We start from the raw sequence: 17,336 nt of genomic DNA, 5'->3' as shown, positions 1-17,336 counted from the left end.
TGATACTTCATTATAAAATACACTTAAAAAATACTAAAGTTTAAAGGGTCAGAAAAATTTGTTCTTCTTCACATTCATTCTCTACATTTACTACAGAAATATTCTCAGTACTGAGATGAGTCTGATATGAATCGGATATGAATCTTGTAAAATTAAAATAGTTCCAGTTTAAATTATGGTAGCTTTTGGGGCATGGCTTTCACCTGAGATCTTAAAGGTCTGCATATATTAAATAAGCTGAGCCTGACAATTTGCTGTTTAAATTCATTATCTCCATTTCACAGGTGTCAAAGCAAAGGCTGAGAAACCTTAGACTCATAGTTTTAAGAAAGCACCCATGTAAACTAGCCCAGTTAGCAGATGTGCAGCCACTTGTGAAGCCCACAGTGACAGAAGTTGGTAACTGAGTTTGCAGCAGAATGACTGCCTCTAGTGCCCATGTTACATTTCAGATAAATTTCTTCCTAAAACTTCTGCAAGGGTAGAAACTAACTGCAATCTGAAAATGCTTTTTCTCAAGTCATTACTGGAGTATACTGTTGACTCATTCAAACCGCGTTAGCATGACCTTCCTGGCTCAGCATGGAGTGGTAAGGAAACACCTGCAACAGTTCCTAGTTCCATCCTTTGAAATGGGTTTATTACCTTCTAAGCATGGAGAAGTAATGAAGGGCTTCTTGTACACTGGAATATATTACATGTCAAGGGATTTAATGAGGATCAAGCTTGAGTGGCTGAGTAAGGCAGGGGGAAAGCTTCTAGAATTTCCAAACTCTTAAAATACTTTTGTGGCTGATACAAAGGAGGCCCATGTAAATCTTTAGCTGAGAAAAGCCTTATGACTTGAATGTACATTTATTGGAGTTCTAAAATGATCTTTCTGCCAAAAACTGAAAAATTTAGCTTAGCAGAGTAAAGAGTTTTGCTTATAGCATGTTGAGCCCATTGTGCTTACTTGTGCACTATTTATGTGAGCTATTCTTGGGTGGTTTCAAACAAAACTCTATACAAGGCAGCAGAGCCTGTACATTTACAAGAGGAAATATATTTGCCTAGCCAAGGAAAGATCTATCAAGTAACAACTGAATCCAGTATATATGTAAATGCTGTTTCCTTTTCACAGGCTTATTGCAGATTACTTTTTTTTTTTTAGTTTTCAAAGAAAGGCAGGAAAGAACTAGATTGGGATTTCTTCTCAAATGGCAGTCTGGCTAGGGGTCAGAGAGTTCACAGATACTTCAGAAACAATTTTGAAACATTTCTAGTCAACTTCCAGGTTGGTTTTTTTTTTACACCTGCATATTGTCTGTGCTGTGCCTATGGTTCTTCACAGGAATTTGTCAAATACTTGAGTATTTCAGATCCCAGTCTTGCATGTTCTACACACACAATTGCATATACCACCCAGTAAGCTTTTGTTGCTGGAGTGCAGGCAGTAACTTTGACTGCAACAGAAAGAGACTGAGCCTTTGAAGAATAGCAGGAAATACCTCTGGAAAAATATAGTATAGATAGTAAGTGAAGAAGGGCTGAAAAAATGGGGGTTAGCTTAAATTAGAAATCTGAAGAGTTTTCAATAGTTCGTGCTGGTTAAAAATAGGAAGAATTTAGTGAAGCACAGTAAAAGAATTGCCTTAACCGGCTTCACCTCCATTTTGGAGGTGGGTATTTCATCAAACGTGATCAGTCACCTGGAAGGACTCACTGCAGTGCAGCTGGCTGGGCTGAAATATCCCTCGGAGATACACCTGGCCCTCTCCGAGCAGAAAGGCAGAGAAAGCATAAAGTAGCTGCAAGAACTAAAACCATCAGCCAAACAAAAGTTACAAATGAGCCAAGTGAATCTGAGCCATGATTTTAAGGGTTCTCTAAGAGCTGAATTCAAACACAAGAAACTGGACGTCATCTGAAGTTGCTTGATTGAACAGCAGCTGGGGAAATGCCATGGAAGTACACAGGCAAGTCATGGAGAAACACTTTAAAATTACTTGAGTGTGTGACCTGAAGAGAGAAGGATCTATAACCACAGAGTTTGACTGCTGAAGTCTCCTGTGACAGCCAGGACATCTCTGTGTATATTCTCTTTAAATAAGCCATTGTGTAGTGAAGCAATATCTGAAGTTACTTTGGCAGTATCTTTAAAGATAGATAGATAGATAGATGGATGCAGACAACATTAATATTGTGGTTGAATATGCTAAGATTAGAGAATGTTAATATTTCAGATAGAAAGCAGGTGACTGAAGGAGTCAGGAATACTTATTCCTGTGCTCAGAATTGTGCTTTGAGCTTCCTGCCTCTCTCTCAGGTGCTGACTTTGTTAACCATTGAGATAGAAAACTGTATGTGCTTCAGAGTTAAGTGTGTGGAATTTATATATATTTATATGAGCAAAGATTGAATGATGGAGGATAGTTTCCATGACAAAAGTAGGTTTTCTGTGAAGTAGTTTGGGTTATAATGAACTCTCAATGTGATGCTTTGCCAAAAGGAACAGCAATACTATAGGCTGGGTGTTTCTAGTAGGACAGGAAAACATAGGTTATATCAGGAGGTGGACTCAATGATTCTCATGGGTCCCTTCCAACTCAGGATATTCTATGATATCTCTTTTTGTTGTGACCAAATATTATACTTAACATTGTTGTTCAGAATTCAAGGAGCAAATTGAGAGATGAGAAAGATTAGAGATGAAGCATGAAAATCATTGGGGGATTGAGATCATATCTTGAAGATCTCAAGAAAAATCTTAATTAGCTTTATAAAGTAGGCAGAGAAAGATTTTCATACTTTACAAATGGTTCTATGGAGAATAGAAATTTCTTTAAGAAATTCAGTGGCTGGTCTCGGTGACTGAACAATCCAGACCATGCAATTTTATCCAAGAGTTGTTGGTTCTAGATAGAAAATGGATTTCTCAGCACACACTGTAATAAAAACATGAGTTAAATTAAGAACAATCTAAATTACACTGAAGTTCAGACTAGATGTTTCTGTTTTGATAATCTGTGATGTTTTCAGTAGCATTCAGGCTGTTCATTATAGATGCTCAGCTATTGCAGATGTCTTCTTTTCTTGGCTGTAGAGGGAGGCAAGCTCTGGTAGCACTGCATGGCAGGTAGTCTGAATCCTTCATTGCTCATGTGGTCTTGGACACCATAATACTGCTACAAGTAACCATACTACAGTAAACACTGCAAGTATGAAATAAATGCATGTTGTATTATAAAGAATAGTGTCAATAGCGAGAGAAAGAAGATCCAAGAATATGTTTGTTTTGTAAGAAATATTTGGGATCTCCCCCTGTCTGGCAGACTAATGGTTAAATAACGATAGTAAATCTTATGTTCCGAAGTGAAACACAAACTAAAAATGCGTGTTTTGGAAATGTTGACTAATGACAGATTCACAGTATCCAGGGTTTATTTTTTTCCGTATCTTAATATTTTTCTGCTTTATCTTCTGTCTGTCTAGTTTTACTTGTTATAGCCTTTTTAGGAGAAAATATCCCAAATGATGATGCATAAATTTTGCTTTCATTGGTTGAAATAATGAAGGCCAGAAATCTTTCTTCAATTAATAGCTTTTTACAGTGTTTTCCTTTAAAATTCTTCGACTGTTTTTCCCCCAGTCAAAGTAGGTTGTAGACAAAAAATGACCAATTTGTTAAGTGACAGCTGAGGGAAGGAATTTCCCACACTCCAGCCCCTTTTCACTTTTGTTTAAAAAAAAAACAAAAAACAAAACAACAACAACAACAAAAAACCTCATGCAATAACCTTCTTCCTATTTCCTTTCCATCAAATCACTTTAAAAATGTGCTAGTACAAATGGGTTGTATGAAAGAGGAAAATATAAGTTAAAGAGAGCAAGACTGAGAGGAAAGGTAGGCAGATAGCTGACTGCAGTAAAAAAAAAAAAAAATCTGTGGCAGAAACATTAGACTCGATTCTCCTTAGTCAAGCCCTTACCCAGACCACCACATTCCCTCACTGTTCTTCCAAGTCAACATTTTCAACGTTTGTTTGTGTTTATATAACTGAACCAATATTCGTGCAGTGTAGCTGAGTCCTGATGGCCTTTGCTTGTCAGCTGATATCTTGTTTTTCCTCTCCCCAGCTTGCTATTTTATTCCTGAAGCTAAATTAAAAACATGTACTTGCTCCAGGATAATCATGTAGCCTATGTCCTGCCAGCTCTAATGCTTGAGCAGTTCATGGGCTGTTTTTTAACCTGATCTGACCACTTGATGGATTACAGCTCCACCTTACATTTTTGTAGTGTTTCCTCCTCTTCAAAAATATTTATAAGAACATCAAAAGAAGCAGCTATGAATTTTTCCCTTCCCTTCCCTTCCCTTCCCTTCCCTTCCCTTCCCTTCCCTTCCCTTCCCTTCCCTTCCCTTCCCTTCCCTTCCCTTCCCTTCCCTTCCCTTCCCTTCCCTTCCCTTCCCTTCCCTTCCCTTCCCTTCCCTTCCCTTCCCTTCCCTTCCCTTCCCTTCCCTTCCCTTCCCTTCCCTTCCCTTCCCTTCCCTTCCCTTCCCTTCCCTTCCCTTCCCTTCCCTTCCATCCTTTTTCATCATCATCCTGATCTCTTAAATCTTCATCATTCTCCCCATCTCTTAGCTTCCTTATCTATTTCTGAATCTGTTGCTGTAACATGCCTCATCTCTGACTAATATTAACACTATCTCCCTTGCTTTGTGTTTTAGAAATGTAGGACAAAATTCATACATCTTTGTCCCTTCCATTCCATTTTTCTGTTCATTACTGTCATAGACCTTCTTGAAAGACATCACTGATTTCCTCATAGCTCTAGATCCAAATATAGCATTTTATAACTCCAAAAAGAGTTCCTTTCCTCAGTCTCACTGTCCTCTGCACTCTCACTTGAAGAGGTATTCACACCTGCATAAAGGACTGATCTGTACCAAACAGGTACTATGTACTTCAGGTTGTTTTATGCTTAACTTGCTACTTTACTTAGTTTTGTTTGTGATTGCCATGACTTTTCCTTTATTCTATCTGTCAGAAGCAGAAATATTTAGTTCTCATAGAAGAATAAAAATAAGGAAATATTTCAATTTTTGCTAAGAATCCTAAAAAGCCTCAGCAAACGGACACACCTCTTTGTTCTGAAACCTAACAGTAGCTTCTAATACAGAATATAGGTTTTTTTTTTTTTTTCTAAAATACATGGCATCCACTGGAGATGGTAGGAAAAAAAAAAAAAAAAAAAAGCAAATGTTTTAAAATAGTTTGTTTCCCTGGAAAATAAAATAAAATCAACTGCAAGCAGTTTGTATCACAGGAAAAAAAAAAAATCTCAAAAATGAAGCTAGAAACTATTTTTGGTTTTATGTGTTTGGAAGACAAGACCAAGATGTATTTTACCTTAGGGGACCTTGCGGTGTCCTGCGGTAGATGGTATCTGAGATTTTTGCAGTTATGCTACTTTTAGACTATTCACTGTTAGTAATTATGGTCCCTTTTTCTGGCATATCTTATTGTGGTAATGTTGTACAGCCAAAGCCAAGCACTTAGTCAAGCCAAACAACTCTGGAAGAAAGCAGTTTTGTGGGTGACTTGTGGCTGACACTCACTTCTGGAGCTCTCCAGCTTGTTTCCCATAGCTTAGCCTGATTTGCTAGAATCCCTGAGGCGGGCATCAGAGGCAGCTGAAGTGAATCATTGCACTCTAGGTTGGTTTTGCCATCTTTCATGTTTTAACTATCTGTTGGACATAAACAGCAGAAGGTTTTTAGATAGCCTGATGTGGTTCTGCAAGGATACAGACTGCCTAATGAACACTGAAGGCTTTAAACAAGTATCTAATGATCAGCCTCTTTTAAAATTTCCTTGAGACAAACAGAAAATTATGGTCAAAGTTTGGTGTATTTTCTTCGTTCCTGAAGGAGTTTTGTCTTACATGAAGTTTCTCAACATTAGTTGCTTGGCAAACGTGGTGTGTTCCTTACAGTGCAGAAAATAAACAGGCACCTACACTCACTATGTGTATAATCATAAATGAGAGGAGTTGGAAAGCTGGAAGTTCTCCCTCTGTGGAGATACTCAGAAGCCATCTGGATGTAGTCCTGGGTAACCTGCTGTAGGTTGCCCTGCTTGAGGAGGGGAGTTGGACCAGATGACCTCCAGAGGTCCCTTCCAACTTCAGCTATTCTGTGATTCTTTGCATTGTACAAAAGCCTATGTGTACTTCCAGCCTGGTTTTATTAGAGGAGAGCCATGTCTCTACTATGAGTTTGAACCCCCCTTACTTCACTGTACTGCGACCAAAGAGTAAGAAGCGGTACTGCAGCCTTAGTTGTTGGTCTCAGTATGGGTGTCCTGCCATGCTGGAGCTCTCAGCTGCAGGATTTCTACAAATGAGATTCCTTGCTGTAAAATGTAATGTTTTGGGAACCAGGTGTGCTGGAGAATTTCCTTGTTAATCAGGACCTCAGCATGTCTCTAAGAAAATGTAATCTCAGCTTCCATATATTCAACTACCCATACATTTAGCTACTGCTTTCTTAAAGGATGGATGAAGTGAATACCATCCACAAATGGGCTTCATGATTCATTAAATCCGATCTGTGAGGAAACACAGCAGAGGACTAGAAATTAACCACCCGTCCATTACTTACCCACTTACCTGCAGGTGGTGCGTACTGTGTAGTTAATAAAGCTGGGAGGAGCAGAGTCCACCTATGGGTAGTGAATTCAGCACTCTGACACTGAAAAGACGGCCGTGTTAGATTTGCCAGTAGGAAATAAGTAGATGTTTCTGCATGTAAAGTATTCTTCAAAGACCTCTGTATTTAAAGTTGCATTCTGAAAGACCAAAGACCATCTGCAGTTCATTATCTTTTTGTTAGGCCTGTTAGAGTTCTGATTAGAAACAAAAATGTGTGACTTCAATGTCTCTATGACTTATGCTTATTAGTTGGGGTTTGGTTTTTGCTTTTTTTGTTGTTGTTGTTGGTTGGTTGGTTTGTTTTATGTTTGGTGGTGATGGTGGTGGTTGCTGTGTTGGTTGGTTGGTTGGTTTTGGGTTTGTTTATTGTTGTTTTTTTTTGTTGTTGTTGTTTTTGGTGTTTTGTTTTTTTTTTTTTTTTTTTTTTTTATAAAAATCACGATAGAAAAGATGCCACTAGGTGAACTAGATTGTGTAAACAACTGAATTGATCCTTAACAGATTCCAGACAAATCACGTCATTGGAAAGCATTCCTATAAGGTAGTACAGCTCCAAAATATAGAGGGTCTAGCAAAATTAGGATATATTCCAGACGTAGTGGTTCTGAGGGGTAACACTATACGCAGGTTACCACCTTATAAGAGCACTGGAAAATTTTCTGTTTTATTTAATGTTTTGCTTGCTGTGTTGCTGTGGCCTTTGTGATGTTGAATGTGATTTTTTCTTTCTTTGGCAGTGCATAGAACTGGAGCACGTTCTTTGTTCAAGATTCAGAACTGGGGAAAAGATCATTAGTTCGCTATCTAGATCTTGCTACTTAATCAGTTATCCCTTTGTTGAACATTAAGATTAGAGGTAATTGCTCCTTAATTCGGAACAAGCCATTTTCTTGAAATCTCAGTGTGGAGTCCAACTTCAAGCTACTATTTAATAGGCCAAAACCTGCTATGTGAACACTCAGATTAAAGCTGATGCTTTAATATTTTTACAGCATTAGCACAGAATAAGAAGCATAAACTATCTTTTAATTCTTTGTCTGCTAAATATTGTGGGCAGTTCATCAAGCCAGAGCAAACTTCTTCATTAACAATCCAGACAGAGAACTCTGTTACAGTGCTTTACAGGTAATTTCTTTTGTGTTTAGTAGATTGTTGGTGTCTAACATAGCAGACCAAGTGTATTTACAACTGAAGGATTTTGACAGTGTTTCTGTTTTCTTCATTGCACGTTTAAACATTTGGAAGGGAAAAAAAATCTAAGATAAGCTTTATTTTTTTGCATCAAATAATATAATTTGATTATTATAAATATAAATATATATAAATATAATTTTTGCCAAATTATTTTCATGGCAATCTCTCTACTAGCGTATTGTATGGACATCCAATGTCTCTCCAACCAACCATTTTTAGGTTCTGTGTTCTCCTGAATTTTCCAGTTGGCTCTGACCTCTTTTTAATAACTGAAAAGAGAGAAGGGAAAAAATAAAATGCAAAAAACATTTCTAGCGATACAAGTTATTAGATACCAAATGAGTAGTCTCTTATGAGAATAACAGTGCAGTGCATTTTATTACCAGTAAAAGGAAGAGTTCCATCCCAACTTACCTGGCAATGTTCAGAAAAATTGCAACATATTATTTAATGACTCAAATACATATTGTCTCCCTGTGCAGGCTGTAAAAGTTTGCTCTGTGTGGATAAAGGCCAGGTTTCTCCATTGTTCCTTCACTGCAAGTTCTTTCCGTTTCTCAAATATTATTGTGAAATACTCAACAGCTTTTTTGCTCTTAGTCCTCCAGGCCCTACAAAAACTCCTCTCATGTGATGGTGAGAATATGTTCTGTGTTGCTTTATCAATTATTTCTTGAATAACAGGAATGAGGGAACAGAGGATCATCCAAATAACACAGAAGGCAAAAGAAAATCATAGAACTCATCAGTTGTGTATTGGAGGTTTTGATGGTCTTTTCAGAACTGTGGTTTTACTTACAGATAAATAAACAAAATACTATTGCCATCCAAATTTCTCTTACTGATTAAGGAGAAGAGTGTAACTGGGATCCTAGTTTTAAAAGTCTAGTGTGGCATGAAATAAATAGCTATCTTGACAGCTCAGAATGGGGGGAGGAAAAAAAAAAAAAAAAGATGATTGTTAAACTGTGTGTAAAAGTCGTCTTTATTGCTCTATTGTTGTCTTGGCTTTGTTCTGAGACGCGTGAAAGGCTACAGAAAAGCCTAAGCAAGTTTCTTGGCAGTTTTTCATAAGCAGTGAGCCTTGTGAAAAGTGAATGTGGAAAGCCCCATGAAAATCAGGATTTTGCTGAAAAACAGAGAAATGTTATATAAGATAATAAATGTTTTGATGTGGCTTTTTAAAAAGCAATGAGCAATGCTAGTGAAGAAGACAGAGAAATAGTTTCAAAGGGGAAAAATACCTTTTCTATTGTGTGGGGATTTTTTTTCCTTCCTTTTTATTTCTTTTAATGCCTGAAACAGCAGCAGTGGGAGATGCACCTGCTAGTGTTCCACTTGTCAGTACTACTTGGTTCGAATCTGAAAGTTGCATTTTTGTGGCAGATCACATTGCTTGCTTCTCCTAAACAAGCACTAATTAACAGCACATTACCACTGGCCTTCAGAAGTTTGAAATGTAGTGTCCACAGAGCTGATGGGCCTATCTTTATAAAGATACCCTCTTCATTATCATGCGACAGTTCTGCTGACCACAGAGCATCATTGTGCTCATACCTTCAGCTGCTATGATAAGCAACATCAAAGTGGTTTTCTTCTTGTACGTTTGACATAGTCTTAACCCACTCTTCATTGTGGTGTACTACATGTTGACCTATATTCTTAGGCTCCGATGGAAGAATGCGCATATGCCTTGATGAAACAAAAAAACATGTTTGGGGATAAAAAAAAAAAAATCGCTTAGCTGATTAGAAAAGAAATATATTGTTTTGTTTTCTTATCTTTTATATGAGCACTTCAGAAACACTTGTGTAACCAGATCAGAGTTCTGATTTGAGTAGACATTGAATAGAAAGTTGGGTGGGTTTGCTACATTTGGGAAAGCGTTACACTGAAGTTTTCTGTTGTTTAGCGTGATCAACTACCTTCCACTAATAGAGTTAATGATGCTAGAAGTTTGCCTAAGATTGTTTTCCAGTTCATTTTCAATTCACATAGCTATCCAGTGAGAAACTTGGACTAGACCTTCAGTTGCCGCACAGAGAAGCAGTCCTGTGTTACTCCAAAGAAGGGAGATAATAGGAGTTTTCCTCTGATACTAACATTCACGTGGTCAGTGAAAATTGCACTCTCAGGTCTGATGGCAGATTTTTGACTCAAATATTTTCCGAGTGAATGAAATACGAGAAAGTCCTTGTGTAGTGGGTGCCTTGGGTTTTGCTTTTCAGAGAATGTTTTATTTCCCTGGCATGTTTTCTGCAACATCTAATGAACATTGGTGGAGCTTGAAATAATGTATCAAGAATTTTCTTCCTGAGATGAGGCTGCTCTAGTTGCAAGGCATTCCCAAGTGAGCTCTCTAATGACTGATAGATGGGAAAAATAACAGGAAGGATCCTTAAACATTCCAAGTTTTGCAAGAAAAATGATGAATTTTTTGGATGCGGTGTTTGGTACTAAGCCTGGAATTCTCCTAAATTTTGATAGTGGAGCCTTCAGAATGACATGGTTAGTCATAATATTTGACATTTGGGGAGATTTTTACTGGATCTCTAAGTACTTGTCAAAACTTTTGAGAAGAATATTTTAAGAAGAATTATGTTTTCCTTTGAGAGTTTATGAAACTGTTCTTATTTGTTAAAGCCTGTTTCCTCTTCTTCAAAGCAAAAAGAGATGCAGAAACTTGAAAAGTCTGTACTGAATGTTTTTAGTGAAAGGATAGTTGAAGGCATCTATCCACACTGTATTCAGTTATTAAATGGTCTTCAGAAAATATTTCCAGCTTTAGATCAGCGCATTCTTTTAATGTCACCAGCCAGTTACATTTTTTTCATGTTTATTTTCACATAAGATTTGTAGTATGCGGGTAAGGGACAGGAGATACACCAAGAAGGCAAACTGGCAATTGTCCAGACATCACAGCAAGTTCTGCCCAGTTCATGTTCATGTCTGCCCAAAGGCCGAGGCCGTCACTTTGGTGGTTAGTATTTGTGAGGGTCTGTGGGCTGTGAGCTTTGGGATTGCTAAATAAACAGACCTATCTCCAGTCTTGGGACCTCAAAAATGTGTTAATGGGTGTCCCCAGATGGCAGCAATGTTCAGATTGATAAGAATTGAACGTCCCTAGTTGCTGTTAAGGAGTAACAAAGTATAATGGCAAACCTCAAGTTCAGGGAATTATCTGTTTCCCTGGTTCCCATGGATTTGCAGTATTCAGTTTTATTGGTGTGTCACACTTCCTGAGCTGCATATATTCATTACATTTGCCCAAGATTTGTCCAGGACTGCTAAAAGACTTGGTAATATTTAATAATGGTAGCTTCCTGGGATTCTCTGGCTCCAGAATGAATTGTTTGTCTTGCAACTGCTATTACAAACAACAAACTGTCCACTGTGGATTGCCATGTTAGACCTCTCCAGTGTTGCCAAACCCAACCCACTAAAAGTCATGAGGGTATTTATGGCATGCTAATACAGGGCTTACACTGCTGGTACCCCTTCTCATGCCTCCAGGGATTGTATTGCCGCTTCTCTTTCTCTTTTGTGCTTGACCACTCTCAAAAGCAGGTATCTTGGATGTTCTATGTTTGAAACAAATTTTTATTAAGTAATTTGTGCAAGTATGCATTATTCTTCCATTCTAATAGGAAGAATCAAATGAAGAGCTGTCTAGGTTGTACTGTAGGGAGGCTGGATATGTGGGAGAAATAACCTGAAGGAGGGAGCTGGGGGTGTTAACAGCTCAAACCATTCCTGTCACCACCAGAGCCCTCCTCAAAATTTTATTCTCAGTCATCCCTGCCAGATCACAGGACTGGTAAAAAAGTGTTTTTGATTTGTGTTTGCCATCTGAATTTTGATTTTTATGCTTCTATTGGGTTGTATTTTCGTGTATTTCTCTGTAGCCACTACAGTTAGAAATGTAATTATTTTTGAAAAAAGAGATTCTCCTAAGACAGGTGGAGCTGCAGGTTCATGACAGTTCTGCTAAAACATTGCCAGCCCACCCGTGCCTCCCATGCTATCTTTTTTCCCACACTATCCACGTGACTTGTTGCTCACATAATGATATGTATTGTGTATGGGCACACAAAATATGCATAACCTTGAAACCCTGCAGATGTGGTCTTTGATATAGCTGCACAGGGGACTATGGTTTTGAGGGTTTCTATGTTGAGAGTACCTGACCTTTGCTTTTCCTGCAAGGCTTTGGGAGATGTGGGGTAGGTTTCTGTTGGTTTCATGGGAAGCCAAAGATTTCTGTAGTCTTTGGCTGGATCTCAAATCCTGAGGTACTGAAGTGTGACCTAATAATTTAGGACTCAGAGAAGGGTGGTGTTTAAATAAACTATCTGGTTTTGAACATTCTAGAGCTATTAATTATTAAAATCTAAACAAATCCAGGGTGTGGCATGTAACACACAATACCTAGAAACAGCTGGGCTGAGCTTACATGTGATGTTTTTTTTTCTAAAAAGACATCATCTCCTCCGAGCACAATAGAGCTAGTACTTCTCTTATAAATAGTGAATGTTTTATAATTATATGCAGTCCTAAAGCTGGTTCCTATTATTGAGAGTCACAGAGTTTGGGGGGAAGGGTTTGTGGGTTGTTGTTCTTTTCCAGAAAGATGTCCAATCAGCCTCTTTGGCAGAGTATTGACTATGGCTAAAGTATGCTTTGGTGTGAAAAATGTTACAGTCCAAAGAGTAACTTCACTTTTGTCTCACTTTCCTGCTTTAATGTAGGATGTTCTGTGTCAGGAACTGACCGTTCTGTCCTTACTCAGTCTCCAAGCAGAGTTCTGATGTCAGTACTTTTCATACCAGTCCCTTAAATTTGTGTGATACAAACAGTACAGTCATAACAGGTCAAAGGAACCCAATTTAATGAAGTCCCAGAGGCTGTCACAAGTAATATTGTCACTGCTGAACTACTGAGCTGTCTCTGTTCAGGGAGATCCACCATCCCTGAACATCATGGTTGGAGCTCTTTAGGATCATCCAAGTTGTGTTACAGTTGTATTGCTTTTCTTTTGTCTTAGGTGAACTGTGCGATGAGGTGATTAACCACTGTGTTCCTGAGCTAAATCCATGCCAACATGAGTCCAAATGTCTTCCACTTGACAAAGGATCCAGGTGAGCATGTGTCCCACTGATCTCCAAACACTGGGTAGATCCATTGGCTTGACTAGGGTTGAGCTGTCTGTGAGCTTGGGTAGAAAATATTGAAATAAATAATGCAATACTATATATACTTCAGATCGTATCACCTTTTAGTGCAACCTTACATACTTGTTTGTTTTTTTGTTTGTTTGTTTTATCTTTCTGTGGTTAGCTTGCAAATAACGGATCTAACCCCAAAGCAAAGAAATTATTCTGTAATGAAGCGTGACAAAAGATGCACTTCTGGAATAGTTACTTCAAAGTATCTTACACTGCATCAGAAACTGAGGATGGTTTCCTTATGTGTTCCTTAGGCTATCCATCAGTTCAAACAGCGTAAGTTTGAGGAGCTTTAACAGAGGTAACTCAGCTCTCCTCAGGCCACACTGGCTCAGTACTTAAAATCCAGTTCCAAAAGTACTGAAAAGGGAGAGAGAAATGGGTGGGTAGAGCATAATGTGGGAGGCAGAAGCTTCCTTTTTTATTCCCATTTCAGCTGTTGACTTCTGGTACGGCCGGTGGTCTTGGGGTGTACTAGCAAAAGCTGGCCTGGACTGCAGTGGGGCTCAGCTCCCTGCACTCCCTCAACTGGGCGACAGCAGAAAACAGCTGAATGGGATGGCTCACACGTGGGAGCCACCTTCTTCTACTGGCTGTAGGGAAGTGAGCTTTGCTTGGCTCATGTTAGATTTTTTAACATCTCCTGTGTTTGTATTTGCACAGCAGGAATGACACTGACTGCTTCACAGCAACAAAACATCTGGAGGTTTGGGTGTTTGGGTGTTTTGAGAGGTGCATAGTAGCAGCACTCATCACTTCTCTGAAGAGGGAATTTCAGAGCAATTTAGCAAATAGCTCAACTTTTCGATTGACTTTCTCTCTGTGGAGAGCTTTCTGAGGAAAGATCTTTGAATCAAAGCAGTAAGAAAAGAGAACGAATTCAGGAGGGCTCAGTGCAGCTGTGAGCTGTGTTGTGTGCTTTCTACTTTTTTTTTTTTTTAGCTTAGGGATATGGTTTAGTGGGGATTCTTAGCGTTAGGTAGAGGTTGGACTCGATGATCTTGAGGTCTCTTCCAACCTAGAAATTCTGTGATTCTGTGATACTAAGGCTGTTTTCACAGTCGCAATGCTCTCCTGGTGGCTACCCTTTCCCTCCTGGGGAGGGCTCACCCAGCACACCCAATTTGTCTGGGGAGAGACAGGAGCACTCTTTGGTCCTCTTGGTAACCTGCAGTTTGGGTCAGACAGACTACGTCCTGTGAAGCAACTAGCATACCAGAGTAGCATACCGACTAGCATACCAACTAATACACAGAACATTGCAGAGTAGGTGAAGGAAGCAAAATAAAGTTTTAGTGATGCTGACTGTCTAGAGGGCAGCTGAACCTGTGCTAGACAGTCTCTACCGCTCAAACCACGCTTTTGGGTGGAAAACCTCCAGACAGACACATTTCCAACTATCAAGGAAGATGAAACTGTCAAATGATTAGGATGGTTCTTGAAATGATGCACAGGGAATGGAAAAGGTGGCGTGTGCTTGATACATAGATAGTCCTGATGCTCTTTCTAGCTATCATTCTCAGTTAATCCATCATTCAGCTAATCCGGTAGCTACAGCATGTTACAAGGCAAAGGTTTGTAACTCGGCTTGCCTTATGTCATTAGGTATATGAAAGGATGCAGACAACAGTGATCCAGAATGGTTTTACTCTTTCTGGAAGCATTTTCATACCTGCCACCTAAATACTTTGAGTAAATCTGATGCTTGCTTGCTAGAAAAGTGTTCTTCACAGTGAGGCCATTAACCCTTGGGAGGAGCCTAAATAAATACTCATAAGTATTTTCTACTACTGTTTGTGAGTTATTCTTCCCATTATTGTTGAGTTAATCTTCCTACTATTCAGAGAATGATAAACCAAATTACTGGTTCCATCCCATTTTGCTTTCTCGCAGACCAGACTTGAAACATGAAGGAGCCTTTCCAGTCCTGAAAGTAGACTTGTCCCGCTATTGCTTTTTCTTGCATACCTGAATTGTACCAAACCATTCAGAAATAGGCTAAAAGCCTTCAGCAGCTCTTGCGGGGACATGTGGCTGCTGATGGGTCTCATGCAAAACAAGGGCCAGTCCTGTGCAATCACTGATCCCTTGAGCAGTTTGGTGCCCTGACCTGTGATGCACCATGTCCTTAGCATCTAATGGGGCAGTGTAAATCTGCATGCACAATGAGTCAGGGTCAGGCATCATTCCCCTGCTCTTTTTATCAGAGGCAGGGGATGTCAAAAGCAGGATTCAGGCTTGTTCCTGAGCAGACTGTCCACTTGGCAGCTTTGGGCCATGGGCACACAAGTGGGATGCACCACTAAAGAGAATGATAGCAGCACAGACTCCAGTCTGTCTGTCTGTCCTGCCTTCAGCTTTAGTCAGCCTGCAAGTCTGCAGAGGGAGGAAAAGATGATAAAGAGAGGAAAAAATAGAAAGCCAAGTTACATATTCATATGGAGAAGGAAATTCCGTTCTGGCCCTGCAATAGAAGCCATGAATCATGGCTTTAATACAATAGACATTGAGTGCATGCAGATGCAAATCTCCTTGGATAGGCCAACATTTTGAATACCACAAGACATGTTTTTCGACTATCCAGTACTGGGAATGTTGCCATCACTACAGGGCTGTAGCAGAAAACAGGATTTCAACTGTACTGGTGTCATACGGTCATTGGGAAATCAGATAACTGGTCTACTCATGTAGAATACTCTCTTACCAGGGCTTCAGTACAAAAATTTCTTTGCCTCCATCTTTAGTGCATCTGACTTTTACTGATACTGAGTCACTTGCTAGTGCTGTGTGGGAGAGGGACAGAGCTCAAGTGCCACCATTCCCTGAGGGCAGGGCCTTGAGTTTCCACAATGATGCTGGGTGAGGCACTCATGTGGCTGAGTGTCTCACCTGCTCTGTGCTAGGCACACATTTTTTGATAGCTTCAGCCTAGATTTTACACCATGAGAGCTCAATGATGACAGACCCAAAATGAATTTTATGTTTCTAAAGGGAAAGCCAAGGCTGGAAGCAAACTGGGTTATTTCAGTGCGTGTTTAGCTGCACAGAGCTCTTTGCTTTTTAAGCTAAAATTGCAGGTGGCTTTCCTCACTTCCAGCCTCCACATATTTACTGTGCTGTTACTAGAGAAGAAGAGGAGCTTCCTCTGTGCCAGAAAAGTTAAAAAAAAAAAAAAAAAAAAAAAAAAAAAGGCAAAACATTTAACACAATGAATTGACTTCTAAAAAAAATAACTTCAGTGAGGGAGCATGTTTTTCCATTCACTGTAGTGATGTTGGAGCACGGTATAAATATACTTTATTTTTCTAAAGCTTGGAATTATTACCTGACAGCTTAAAATGCTGATTTAATGCAGCCCTGCAGAGAAAAGTGGTGGTTCTGTCATTACTGAGATAGCCAATACACATCATAAAATTGATGCATGGCAGCCCTGAATAAGGCACTGCACATCGTTCATTATTACATCACTTTATATTAGGACTGCGGGGATCAATAAAAAGCAACAGGATTAAATGCTGCCAGTTTCCCCCCAACCCCACCCCAAAAGTCTTTTGATTGACATTATTTGCATGCAGGTGTGACTGAAGTGGTGCCGAAAAATACTGCACACCTCTTATGGTTTGGGGAAGGAACACTTTTTACTTCTTTCTCTGTTTTGTCATTCCCGTTAAGTTAATCACAGTATTCCGTGAGCCACCACGGTGTAAAGAAAGCAATTCAGACATGCGGAGCTGGAACATCAACCACTCTGTGTCTGTGGAAGGTCATGATGGGGGCACCTCCCAGAGGAAGGATGGAGAAACAAAGTCCATGCATCTACATAGCTTTATCCCTCCTACAGCCCGCGAGTTAATAGGCTTTGCCTTATTTCCCCCTGTTTTAACCAGTCATTATGAGCTGTGGTTCAGAATGGAGCCTGGGGGGCACATCACTCTCAGTGCTGGAGGTAGGTGGCTGCTGAAGCCCAATGCTGCAGCAGCCATTCGTCTGTCATTAGCCACGTGGAGCTCACTGGCTGCGTGTCCTGGGGGCTGGGGAAGGCTGGGAGCCAAAACACGCTGCCACTCGGAACCAGCTTCAACACGGAGATGGTTGCCTGGAAAGTGGGAGTATCTTTTCTTGTCGGCTCCCATGCGTCCAAGTCCTTTGAAGGGGTTTTCCATGAGGAGCTGTCTCTACCCTGCCAGGCTGCTGGCAATGAGGAGAAGGGCAGCAGAAGAG

General features: G+C 39.8%; 1 protein-coding gene across 2 annotated transcripts in view; it reads left to right on the top strand.

The window, feature by feature from the left end:
• SLIT3 (slit guidance ligand 3) overlaps positions 1–17,336 on the top strand; it is a 516,877-nt gene that overhangs the window by 465,421 nt on the left and 34,120 nt on the right. For both annotated transcript variants that reach the window (XM_032196646.1, XM_032196647.1), the window contains exon 30: positions 12,935–13,028. In XM_032196646.1, the coding sequence (XP_032052537.1) occupies positions 12,935–13,028 (94 nt within the window). The remainder of the gene's footprint in view (positions 1–12,934; positions 13,029–17,336) is intronic.

This window comes from Aythya fuligula, chromosome 14 (genome assembly GCF_009819795.1).
Source record: "Aythya fuligula isolate bAytFul2 chromosome 14, bAytFul2.pri, whole genome shotgun sequence".
NCBI lineage: Eukaryota > Metazoa > Chordata > Aves > Anseriformes > Anatidae > Aythya > Aythya fuligula.
This window is presented reverse-complemented; position numbering and strand designations above follow the sequence as displayed.